Source organism: Strix uralensis, chromosome 2 (genome assembly GCF_047716275.1).
Source record: "Strix uralensis isolate ZFMK-TIS-50842 chromosome 2, bStrUra1, whole genome shotgun sequence".
NCBI lineage: Eukaryota > Metazoa > Chordata > Aves > Strigiformes > Strigidae > Strix > Strix uralensis.
In genome coordinates, this window is record NC_133973.1 from 116,614,948 (window position 1) to 116,627,833 (window position 12,886).

A 12,886-nucleotide genomic window follows, 5' to 3' on the forward strand; every position below is an offset into this window, starting at 1 on the left:
TAACGGGGAGAAAATATCTTTAGTTCAGCTTAGCTGAAGAAATTAGTTACTAGGCAAATACTGCTGACCTATTCCCAACTACAAGGAACAGCATTTTCAAAAGAAATTAGTTTTACTTTGGTTTGTGCTGTCTGCCTAAACTTCATGCGAGGAAAAACCAACTGATGATTCATACTGCGCAATTCTTACATGAACGCATACATCAAAATTTCCATCTCATTCTAAATTGCCTCTGTTGTACCCTTTGATCTGAATGTGCTTAGTATCTTTTAAGATTAGTATTACAATATGTATTCCATTGAAAGCAATGCTCAAAACGTATGTCACATTTAAGTCAAGGCACACACATACCTTTTTCAGGGAAAGGTTGCATGGTATTTTGGATTCTTTACAATGATACTTTAATTTTTTTTTTTGAGTATTCCAAATAGATCTTAAGTTTACAAATATTAAGTTAACAGAGGAAAAGGGTATATATCTTAGAACAAATTTACATCGCCTCCAACAGGTTTATATTTTAAAACTATTCCTAAATTAGGACTAAACAGCCTTCCTCCCAAATACATGAAATCTCAGCAGATGAACTGAGTAAAAAGCTCTTCCCACTGAAACACATGAATTAAATTTCAATTATATACAGTGGCATTACTCTCACTTCATGTATTCATGGATGACACTCAATGTACCTAAAACTTCAAACTCTTCCATTCAGCCAGTATGTTTCTCATTTTTCAAAGGGAATCCACCTGCATAATCAATTACATTTTTCTGCACCCTACTTCAGCTATAATGGAGGGTTATATCTCCATTTATTTAACTAGGTTTCTAGCTAGTGAGAGCTGAATGCAGATTTTTATCTTCTTAAAGAGGTCACAGATTAACTGTGTAGTGTGCTTACCCAACATTTTCCATTGCTTTTCCTTTAGCACTGAAAACGTTTCCAACAAACATGGGAGTAAGAGGCTATACTGTTTTTAAATCCCTGACCTTGTCCCTTTTCTGCAACTAAAACTCTAAGCCTGGTACCTACAAACAATTCACCTTACCCAGAGGTCATGCTCAGCGTAGTCAAAGAGAAGCCACACTTTCCTGTCAGCATGAGAAAGAAACACCTTCTGCAGAGAAATAACATTTGGATGCTTGAGCTCCCGCAGCAACTGCAAAATAAAGAAAGTCCACAACAGTTATATCCACACATCCAGAGCTGTGAAAGGGCTGGAAAGATGAAAATTTTAATAGTCTTTGCTACATACTCTACAATGCAAACAATAAAAGTTGAAATTTGCAAGTCACAGAAAACAGCACATTTTTTTAAATGAAAGAACCAGTCATTAGTTTGAAACCAAAGCTGAAAGCAGGTCATAAGGCCCTTAGGGCATTCACTTCCTATTCATTTCCTAGAATCACAGAATCATCTAGGTTGGAAAAGACCTTGAAGATCATCCAGTCCAACCATTAACCTAACATTGACAGTTCCCAACTACACTATATCCCTCAGTGCTATGTCAACCCGACTCTTAAAACACCTCCAGGGATGGGGACTCCACCACCTCCCTGGGCAGCCCATTCCAACGCCTAACAACCTGTTCTGTAAAGAAATGCTTCCTAATATCTAGTCTAAACCTTCCCTGGCGCAACTTGAGGCCATTCCCTCTTGTCCTATCACTTGTTACTTGGTTAAAGAGGCTCATCCCCAGCTTTCTGCAACCTCCTTTCAGGTAGTTGTAGAGGGCGATGAGGTCTCCCCTCAGCCTCCTCTTCTCCAGACTAAACAACCCCAGTTCCCTCAGCCGCTCCTCGTACGACATGTGCTCCAGACCCTTCACCAGCTTCGTTGCCCTTCTCTGGACACGCTCAAGTAATTCCATGTCCTTTTTGTAGTGAGGGGCCCAAAACTGAACACAGTAATCGAGGTGCGGCCTCACCAGTGCCGAGTACAGGGGTAAGATCACTTCCCTGTCCCTGCTGGCCACGCTATTTCTGATACAAGCCAGGATACCATTGGCCTTCTTGGCCACCTGGGCACACTGCTGGCTCATGTTCAGCCGGCTGTCAGTCAACACCCCCAGGTCCCTCTCTGACTGGCAGCTCTCCAGCCACTCCTCCCCAAGCCTGTAGCGCTGCTGGGGGTTGTTGTGGCCCAAGTGCAGCACCCGGCATTTGGCCTTATTGAAACTCCTACAGTTGGCCTTAGCCCATCGCTCCAACCTGTCCAGGTCTCTCTGCAGAGCCTCCCTACCCTCAAGCAGATCAACACTCCCCCCCAACTTGGTGTCATCTACAAACTTACTGAAGGTGCACTCGATCCCCTTGTCTAGATCATCAATAAACATGTTAAACAGGAGTGGCCCCAAAACCGAGCCCTTGGGGACACCACTCGTGACCTGCCGCCAACTGGATTTAACTCCGTTCACCACAACTCTTTGGGCCCGGCCATCCAGCCAGTTTTTTACCCAGTGAAGTGTTTGCCCATCCAAGCCACGAGCAGTCAGTTTCACCAGGAGAATGCTGTGGGAAACGGTGTCAAAGGCCTTACTAAAGTCAAGGTAGACAACATCCACAGCCTTTCCGTCATCCAATAAGCGGGTTGCCCTGTCGTAGAAGGAGATCAGGTCTGTCAAGCAGGACCTGCCTTTCATAAACCCATGCTGACTGGGCCTGATCATCTGGTTGTCCCACATGTGTTGTGTGATGGTACTCAGGATAAGCTGCTCCATCAGCTTCCCGGGCACCGAAGTCAAGCTGACAGGCCTGTAATTTCCCAGATCATCCTTCTGACCCTTCTTATAGATGGGCGTCACACTGGCCAATTTCCAATCTGTCAGGACCTCCCCGGTCAGCCAGGACTGCTGGTAAATGATGGAAAGCGGCTTCGCAAGCACTCCAGCCAGCTCCTTCAGCACCCTTGGGTGTATCCCATCCGGTCCCATAGACTTGTGTGTGTCTTATGTGATGCAGTAGGTCACTGACTGTCTCCTCCTGGAATGCAGGGGGGTCGTTCTCCCAGTCTCTGTCTTCTGGCTGAGGAGGCTGGATTCCCTCAACACAGCTAGTCTTGCTATTAAAGACTGAGGTAAAGAAGGCATTAAGCACCTCAGCCTTCTCCTCGTCACTTGTTACCACGTTTCCTCCTGCGTCTAGCAGGGGATGGAGACCCTCCCTGGTCTTTCTTTTGCTGCTCACATACTTACAGAAACATTTCTTGTTGTCCTTGATTGCTGAAGCCAGATTAATTTCCAGCTGGGCTTTAGACCTCCTGACTTCTGCCCTGCATAGCCTCACAGCATCTTTGTAATCATTGTGAGTCACTAGCCCCTTCTTCCAAAAGCTGTAAACTCTCCTTTTCTTCCTGAGTTGCAGCCAAAGCTCTCTGTTTAGACAGGGTGGTCTTCTCTGTCGCCGGCTTCTCTTACAGCACCTGGGGACTGCCTGCTCCTGAGCCATTAACACTTCCTTCTTAAAGAGTGTCCAGCCTTCCTGGACCCCTATACCCTTCAGGACCATCTCCCAAGGGATCCTGTCAAGCAGGTGCCCAAATAAGACAAAGCCAGCCCTTTGGAAGTCCAGGATGTCAGTTCTGCTGCCCCCTCTCCTGGCCTTCCTAAGAATAGAGAACTCTATTATTTCATGATCACTGTGCCCTAGACGGCCTCCAACCGCCACATCATCCACCAGTCCTTCTCTGTTCACAAAGAGGAAATCCAGCAGGGCACCTTCTCTGGTCAGTTCACTCACCAGCTGCGTCAGGAAGTTATCTGCCACACATTCCAGGAATCTCCAGGACTGGTCCCGGTCTGCTGTGTTATATTTCCAGCAGATGTCTGGGAAGTTAAAGTCTCCCACAAGAACAAGGGCAAGCGATCGTGAGATTTCTCCTAAATGCCTGTAGAATATTTCATCCACCTCTCTGTCCTGGGTGGGTGGCCTATAGTAGACTCCTACTACAACATCTGTCCTGTTGGCCTTCCCCCTGATTCTAACGCAAAGACACTCCACCCTGTCTTCACTACACTTGTACTCAAAGCAATCATAACAGTCCCTGACATACAGCACCACCCCACCACCTCTCCTTCCTTGTCTATCCCTCCTAAAAAGCTTGTAGCCATCAATTGGCACACTCCAGTCATGGGAGACACCCCGCCATGTTTCTGTTATAGCCACTACATCATAATTTTCCTGTTTCATCATGGCTTCAAGCTCCTCCTGTTTGTTACCCATGCTGTGTGCATTGGTATACATGCACTTCAGATGGGCTGGTGTTTTGCCCATAGGCTTTACATAGAAGTTGAAGTCTATGTAAACCTCGCTATTATCCAGGATCAAGACGCCTCTGCAAACAGCCAGCTGTGGCATTCGCCCTTTCCCATAGGCTGTAATCTTTGGTAGAGCCATTTGGGGTATCCAGTTTTCTCCTGAATCCCAATTATCTGAAAACCCTGCATTTCGGTTGCAGTCATTCAAAAGCTGAATGGGATGACTCATTTAGAGCCTTGTCAATGCAGTCACCTAAATGAAGATGTGGTTTTTAAGATGGAGTCAGCTGATCTACAAGGTCACCACCACCTACAGAAGAAGGTCCAACTCCCTCCCACAACATGTATTACACCAGTTACAGCACTCACAGAAGCCATCCACAAAACAGCGCACAGTTCAAGAGAAAACTAACCCAGACACACAAAGGCAGTAATTTTCTGCTGAGTTCCTGAGCTGAAATGACTTGCGGCACTAACAGCAGAATGAGCACTAGCAAAAGGACACAGCTAGGAGCAAGAACTATATATTTCAGCAGCAGTGAGGCATTAAGCCAGCTCAGCTGCTTTAGAAACTATGGCTTTAACCACCACCAAAAGGAAAACAGAGCCAAGATATAGCACTAAAACTGAATGCAGACAACATCAGTCTATTTGAGCTATAGGTCATGTTACAATTAGACTGTACTCACACAATTGCTAAGAAGAAACAAAAGTTTTATCTAAGCAAGCTATTGTCAAGCATGGCTACCCAAGACTAGATGAATTCTTGCCAGCTCAGTCTGCCAGAAATTATGACATCTTTAATAAAAGGAATGGCTAGGGTTTTTTAAAAGACAAGGGTAATTTGAACTACTATTTGAATATAGAATAGAAAATTAACATTTTATTTCTGAGATTTAATCTATTTTCAATAAAATATAATTTTTCCGCTACATAATAAAAGAAACAAGAAAATTCATTCCTTTCTACTGATACCTTTGTCACATGTGATAACATTTTAGCTGCTACTGAGATCGTAAAATGGGAGTGGATATCTGCACATGTTTGTTTCCTTCTTTTCTATTTCATTTGAGGTGGACTCTCATCCCTACTCACTGACCGTTCCTTGAGCAAGAGGACCTATAGCCCACAAGCTTGAGGAGATGCAAGAGATTTGTAAAAGCACTGCATAGAGAAATTTTAAGGCAGGATCTGCAAGAAGTGTGGAATTCTGTAAATGGCAGGTTGACTCCAGCCAGCAGCTAAGATCCACATAGCCACTTGCTCATCCCCCTCAGTCAGATGCGAGAGTAAGAGCAAAAAAGGCAAGCAAATTTGTGGGTGAGGATAAGACGGTTTAATAAATGAAGGAAATAGGAATTTTAAAACAAAACAAAAAACAAACAACAGGAGCAATGCAAAGACAATTACTCACCACTTCCACAACCAGACCCATGCCCAGCCAGTCTCCAAACAAAGGCTACCTCCACAGAGGGAGGAGGGGCAGAGCGGGAGAAAAAGAAAAAGCCTAGACACTGTGCAACCATCACTCAGCAACAGCCAAAACACTGGTGGGTTATCAACACTGCTTTAATTGCAAATCCAAACCACTGCACCATACAGGCTGCTATGGAGAAGATTAACTGAATCCCAGGCAGACCCAGTAGGGCATCAATAACTACTGGTGGGAGTCAGCCTCTCAACAGCAAATGAGATTATAGGGTTTAAGGATACATTGTGCCAATCCTTATAGCAAAAGACTTTTTGTTGAATCTGTTTAAATTCACAGCTTAAATTTATGCTAAACATTTTAATTAATTAACTGTACCCAGAAGATTGCATGACAGTTCAGCAACTATGTGTCCATACCAAAATTTTATCAGATTTCCTGTGGCCTGATGACACAACTGTACCAGACACAACATGACTATTCCTTAACGGAAGAGGTAGATACTAGGGACCTAGAAAATAATGTAATTTTCCCCTTCATCCCCTCCTGTCCCATTTTAAGTCCATCCTACTTCTTATTCCCCAGACAGCAGCTATCATCCACTTTAAAAAAACCCAACCTTTTCACATCAAATGTGATTCACCTCGAAGGACACACAGATAATCCATCACCAAAGCTGGTCCAGAACATGACACAAAGATGAGGAGCTTTGAGTAATGCAGCAGAAGGGTTCCCTGTCTACACAGCGAGGCAACATAGACTTAATTATCCTTTGTGCTAGGGGTAGTCAATCCTGCAGACTTTGAGATTCACAGCATTCTTCTTAGTCTGCTAGGTGACAGGCTGCTGCCTTTCCCTGTTTCAAATCCAGCCAGTAGCAAGGTACAAGTAACTGAGCATGCACTTCCTACAGCACACACACAATACAGACATGACCAGCCATGCAGGTATCAACAGAGGCAGGACAACAGCATCTTCTTTGCAAGCACCCACGTAAGTATCAACTGCGCTTACATGAAACTTGAACACCACAACTGGCCTGGATCCTGTTTCTCCACTCTGGCTAATCAGGCTTAAAGTCTGTATACATAGACACGTATTCTCAGATCCCTCTGACTCCAGTGCAGACCTTACGTCTGTTCAGAATCCAAGCCCAGACACTGTGCCCTTTCATCCAGGTTCCAGCTCTGATGTCAGGTCTCTTCAGATTTCAGCCTCCTCCTGCTTGCTGGTTCTGCATGTTTGAAGTTCACTAGCAGGTCACACACACAAGCTACCAGGGAGAGCTGTCTGAGTGTTCGTATCTGACCTACGTCTCTCCCGTATGCAGCTTCTGCAGACCTGAGGTATTCCCAGCATCTGTCCCCTGCAGACCACCTAGTCCTGCCTCACATTTGCTAGCGGGTCACAGATGCACTCACAGAACAGAGCGCACACTCACTCAGAGAATAGTTAGGAACAGGCACAGGACACTGTGGTGACCACGTACAGAGCTTGGCCCAACAAGCACCACTGCCCAGTAGCCTGCTTACATGAAATCCGCCCTTTATTCCCTCTCCATTTTTTCATGTTGCTTCTGCCCCAGTCCACCCTGATCTCTCCCTTTCCTGCCTTTTATCCTTCCTCTAAACATCCTTACAGAATCCCTGCAGTCCTCTGAAATACCTAATAAAACCTTTATCTTCCTTAAGATCCATAGCAATCTGCTTTACTTCTCATCGGTTACAAAGCCCTAGTTGACTCTCTTCAAGGACACACCTGAAAGGTTCCTTTTGTGGCCCATCACCAATGTTTTAAGAGTTCTGGTCTTTGTTACTGTCACTGATAGCAGCTGTTACTGTTTGTGCATCTGTGTGTGCAGTTTATCATTTGTGCCGGTTTTTGCCTTTGCCTTTTATGCTGAATAGCTCTTAACTACCTATTCTTTCAATCTGCTTAAAAAACCCGATGCGTTTGGTCAATGCTAGACAGCTACAAGCACCCCAGTGCATAGGATGGCTAATATACATCAGCAAAGCCATCAGAATAAGGAAACAATTGCTGCAGTGGTGACAGATGATTCCTGAATCACTGTCTTGGAAAGGCTGAAATGCTCCAGGACAGTAATAATGCAGAGCAACAAATGCAAATGTTGTCTGAAGGACAGAAAGAGCTCATGCAGATGATAACACATCACATGGGCTGTAAACAGCATTTCCAGCAGCCTCACTCTCCATGAACCAGGCCTCTCCAGCCCATATGCCACATGCCTTTCCTACCAGATGACTCAACTCACGTCCAGCAGCTGACAAGAGTCCACTGAAAACAGAGTAGACTGCAAGAAACATGGTTTGACTATCAGTACAATGCCTGCTAATGATATGGGCCATTTTTTGGCCTAGTGACTCTGGTATCTAATTGCTTCTGTCTATCCTAGTTCAGCTCTACAGAACACAGAGAAAGTAGACAAGAACTATGCATTTGGCCCTCAGCAAATTACCTTCCATTTCATTTACATATCACATAATGATTCAAATCCATGTCTACAACGAGAAAGGTTTCCCTTAAATCAGTTGGTCTGGGTGTCCCTTATAAAGAAGAAAGAACCAACTGACCTTCAAAGAAATAGAAATCAGCAAATGATGAAGATGCTCATATATCTGGTTTGACTTGAGCATTATAACCCCATGTTGGCCCTGGCTGATCTTGCCCTTCCTTTCACAAATATTGTTCAAGACACAGCCAGGGAAACAGCATCCCTATGTGCAAGTCCTGGGCTCACACTAAGGTTCCTCCATCTCCCTCTTCAAATGCAGAAATACTCACTCCGCAGCCATGAGGCAGCTGAGGGACAGTAAATGAAAGTGTCCTAACGATGCATAAAATTGTTAAATTACTTCACAAACAAGGACGAAGCAGGGTAAGACAAGATGTTATTAAATAATCAGCCGCAGCATTAAGGCAGCCTGGCAAACTGCAGCATGACTATGGCAAATCTTTTCTCACACAGGGACACTAACAATAATTACCTGTCACATTAAATATGAGCTGAACTCAGCGCAAGTCTTTATGAACATGATCTTCCTTCACTGATATTCCCACACTTCCCATACAGCTCTCCACCACTACAGACACTTCTCGTGAGCCAAGACACTGCACTCTTGGCATAAGTGAGGATTTCTAGCTTTACTGCAAATGTCATTCCACCTCCACTCTTGATGCTTACTACTATATGTGGTCTGCAGGGAATGTAACCTGCTTAGTGTTGCAGTACTACCATGCTTATTTCTGTAATCGAGCAGACTCATTTGCTAGAGCAACTGGACAGGTGACCTGGCCCATAAGGAGTTTCTCTGATGTCCTGTCTCAGGACATCAGCTATTTTAGAAAAGGCAACTCCTTGCTCTCACTGCCTTCTTACGAGTGCTATGCAACACGTTTCTCCTAAAGCTTAGGACAGTCAGAAAGCTGGCTAGACACAAAGCTACTGGCAATATCAAGCAAAACATTCACTTAAGCAAAAATCACTGTTGTGTCATCTTGCTAGTTTGATGGCATAAATTCAAAATCTGATCATCATCTCATGCTTCAGAAAGGCTCACATCAATTCCACCAAGTGATCCAGCAACAAACAAATCACATACTAATAGTCATGTCGTGGACTTAAGACAGAAAATGGGCAAATAGGGACTTGGAACAGGAAGCAGATTGCAGTTGATGCAGAAAGGCAGGCAGTTTTCATACCAGAAGAGGACTGACAAAGATTTAGTCATCCTGTAACAGATAAGATGCCAGTGCAACTACTGCTACAACAGATGAGCATAGGCAGTAGCGAGACATTACCTGAAACACTATGCGCAATGCTGGCCAATTCAAGGAAGATTAATTCCAACTGCAACAGGGCAAAGAAAGCCCAAGCCTACACCCAGGGGAAGGGAGAGTCTACTGCACAACAGGAACCCAGCAAGCCAAGCCAAAATCCTTATAGCCTGCTAAAACGAAGCCAGAGAAAGAAACAGTCTCTCTCTCTCTTTAAAATGAAAGCGGGAGAGAAGAGCTATTCTAACTAACTGACAACATTATCATACATATAAATGGGCATAAACTAGTCATGATTAATTTTGGCTTGAAGGCTGATTGTTTATAGTCATCACTAGAATGAGACCCACTGCCTTCAGAGATTTTTCTTTTCCTTTCAAGTTTAACTTATACACTCAATTTTTGAGGGTGCACTTTGCTTGTCTGCAAGAGCAGAATATGATGATTCCAGAGTGTCATCCAATTCTGTATTCATAAAATATTTTTAAAAGTCAAATCTGTATTCTTAAGTTTCCTCTCAAACACTGGACCTCTACTCAAGTACTTTAATCTTGTTATTTAAAGTAAAACCTAAATTTTATTACGTAAGTTCTTAAATTCCAAGTTGGCTTAGCTGCTATACAGTAGATTCAAGATCTGTTTGTTTCAATGTAAATATGATTTTAGTTTTATATTCTCATGAGTCAGATATTCCACAGTACTAAGAGAACAAAATACGTGCTGAAAGTACATGCTGTTTTCCTTTCAAAAGTGTTCAAATGAAAGCTTACAAAGGCAATATAACAGAAAAAGTTATAACACTACTCACACTAAGAATTTATTATGAAGCTGACAATACATTTTTGACGCTTCAGTTCTTCAGACATACAACTATGTGAAATTGTTGCTTTATTATATTCTTCGGGTTTTATTTTTAAGGTCATAAATGTTGCAAAAGAAGCCTGACAACAAAAAATGTCAAGAGAAAAAAAAATGCACATTTCTATTTTTAACTTCTGTGGTTTCCAAAACAAATGAGTCTTATGTGATCACACATAGAAGACGGTATTTATTAGCACCTCTTATGTCCAAACACATTCAAAGTAATAGAAGAGGTGTTATTAAAGTTCTCTGAAAGAAGGGAGGTGGATGAAGAATCCAGATTAGACAGACACTGCATGTCAGGCCTGGTCAAATTCTGCTGTTCACAGAAAACATGATTCCTAAGGATTCCAATTTCTAACACGTAATCAGTAGCTTTGTCCCACTTTCACAGAATTAAAAATAATACTACATTTTGTACAAAATCTCTCAGGAATACCATTTTAGACCTGTAACATAGCTCGATAAAGTACTCACATTTTACATACCATGCTACTATTAAAGCATTTGAGAGCCATTAGACCTTCCAAAGAGTCAAATCAAACATTTGTATTCCTCAATACCTTGTTGCCTTTCACCATGTGGAAAGATTGCTAAGAAACCATTAGATGTCTTCTGACACAAAAATTGTACTCATCTAAATGATTTCTGTGTTTGGTCTTGTGGGAAACTGCTTTCACTGTTAGTGTGGAAGGGACGTAACAGCCCCCATAACCTGAGCAACCTACACCCAAACATTGTTCCTTATCGCATAGCTGGTATGGGATCTCTTCCAGCAAGCTCACTGGGACAGTCATTTGTTCCTTACCAGGGGAAGATGTTGAAGAGAATGAATCCTGGTATAACCCAGTTTCAGCTTCTGCCTAATGGGGTCCCTCCAGCTGCTGCATGCTGCCTCAGAATATTTGGTCACCCTCACAGCAGCTCTGAAAGAGCCCGTACACCCTCCTTCCATCCCCTCTGCTGGCAAGGGGGAAAAAGGCTTGATAATCGTGTAAAGACATGTTCTTGTCACCCAGGATATGGAAGCCCCAGTGTGTGAGGAGAACAAATTCACTTCTACAGCAGCCTCTGCCGAGGTCAACTTGGCCAAGACCAGTAGTCAGCAGCAGCTGCCTTCTCACCTGCCCAGGGGCACAGGCCTGCTGCTCTAGCTCTGCCTCTATCTCTCTGCCACCTTCCAGCCCAGAAGTTGAAAGCCAGGGTGACAGAGTCACTGCAGAGGTGAGCAGGACTGCTGCAGAGGCTTTCCCTTTCAGATAAGAGGAGCAGCCATCAACCAGCTCGGCCCCTGCTTATTCTCACACCACGTGGGTACTGTGTGCCTGCTCCCTACAAACCCGGACAAGCTCCTAACAGCAGAGCTGTACTGGGCCCTAAGTCTCCTGCCTGGGAGACAAAAATCAATACTCCTCTTTCTTTTGTTAATGCTCAGATGTGAACATTAGGATACAAGTCTCCATTATACCCAAACCACTCAACCAGGTTCCTACCACTTCCCGTGAGTTACATTAAGCAACAGTGCAACCAAATGCTGGTTCAACTCAGCTTGCTCACACAACAGAAAACTAACAAAACTGTTCATCTTCCCCTCCGTGAAGATGAACTTCTGCATCCTACAGCCACACTATCACTGGATCCAACACAGAGGACATCACCTTTTGTGCTGATAGCCTGCATTTGTTACAGTAGGAAACCATAAAGTCCTAGGAATGCCCAGATGCCTCCAAGGCAAACCCTAAAGAGTGGAAATGATCAGAGAAGCCAGCTACTTATTGTTCTGTAGTTTTCTGTCCCAGCAAACTCAAGGCTGTTCTATCTTGTACACGCTGCCTATGGTGTTTGAGAGACACCACACAGACAGGAGACAACCAGAGTACAGCATCATCCACCCCAGCTCTGCTTTGTCCCATTCAGCATTTTCATCACCGAGAGTGTCTGCCACAACATCTATCACTTCCTCTTCAGAGTCAAGTCAAGAACTAATGCCATCATATGAAAATACTATATGGTGTTTTTACATACAAACAAGCTTTTCAGGGATATTTTTGTCAACCATACCATGCACCAAAAAAACAAAGCTACATGGAAGTCCTGCAAAAAGTAAAGCCAAAACAAAACAGAACAAGCAACTTCTCACTAGCCAAAGGAAGCACAGGCAAGTGAAGTACTTGCAAACCTGCTAAAACTGAATGAAAAATGTTAATCAACAAGAGTAATGTCAGAAAGTCACTTTATCACTTTAAAACCTAAGATTCCTGTATAGGAAACTGCCCAACCCAAAATCCTGAAGCTCTGGTTAAAACCTGGTTAACTGCTCCAGCTTCCTACAGCCTTGAAGAATTCTCCTGCTTTGCCAACTGTGAAATAGCATTTGCTGCACTATTCCACGTGGATAGGCGTTAACAACTTTCTTCCTTGTGATTACATCAGAAGACCAGGAATCGAGTGTTTGGGCTTGTGTGTTTAGTGTATTTCCGTACAAATCTTCTCACCATTCTATCCCCCTCTGCTCTCCCATCTAACAGAAATCCATCTCTTGGTA

The 12,886-nt window shown here is 43.6% G+C and overlaps 1 protein-coding gene across 13 annotated transcripts in view; it reads right to left on the reverse strand.

The window, feature by feature from the left end:
• The window catches only part of LOC141939714 (cyclin-dependent kinase 8), a 90,352-nt gene that overhangs the window by 44,912 nt on the left and 32,554 nt on the right, over nt 1-12,886 (reverse strand). For all 13 annotated transcript variants that reach the window (XM_074859988.1, XM_074859989.1, XM_074859979.1 and 10 more), the window contains one exon: nt 1,047-1,157. In XM_074859988.1, the coding sequence (XP_074716089.1) occupies nt 1,047-1,157 (111 nt within the window). The remainder of the gene's footprint in view (nt 1-1,046; nt 1,158-12,886) is intronic.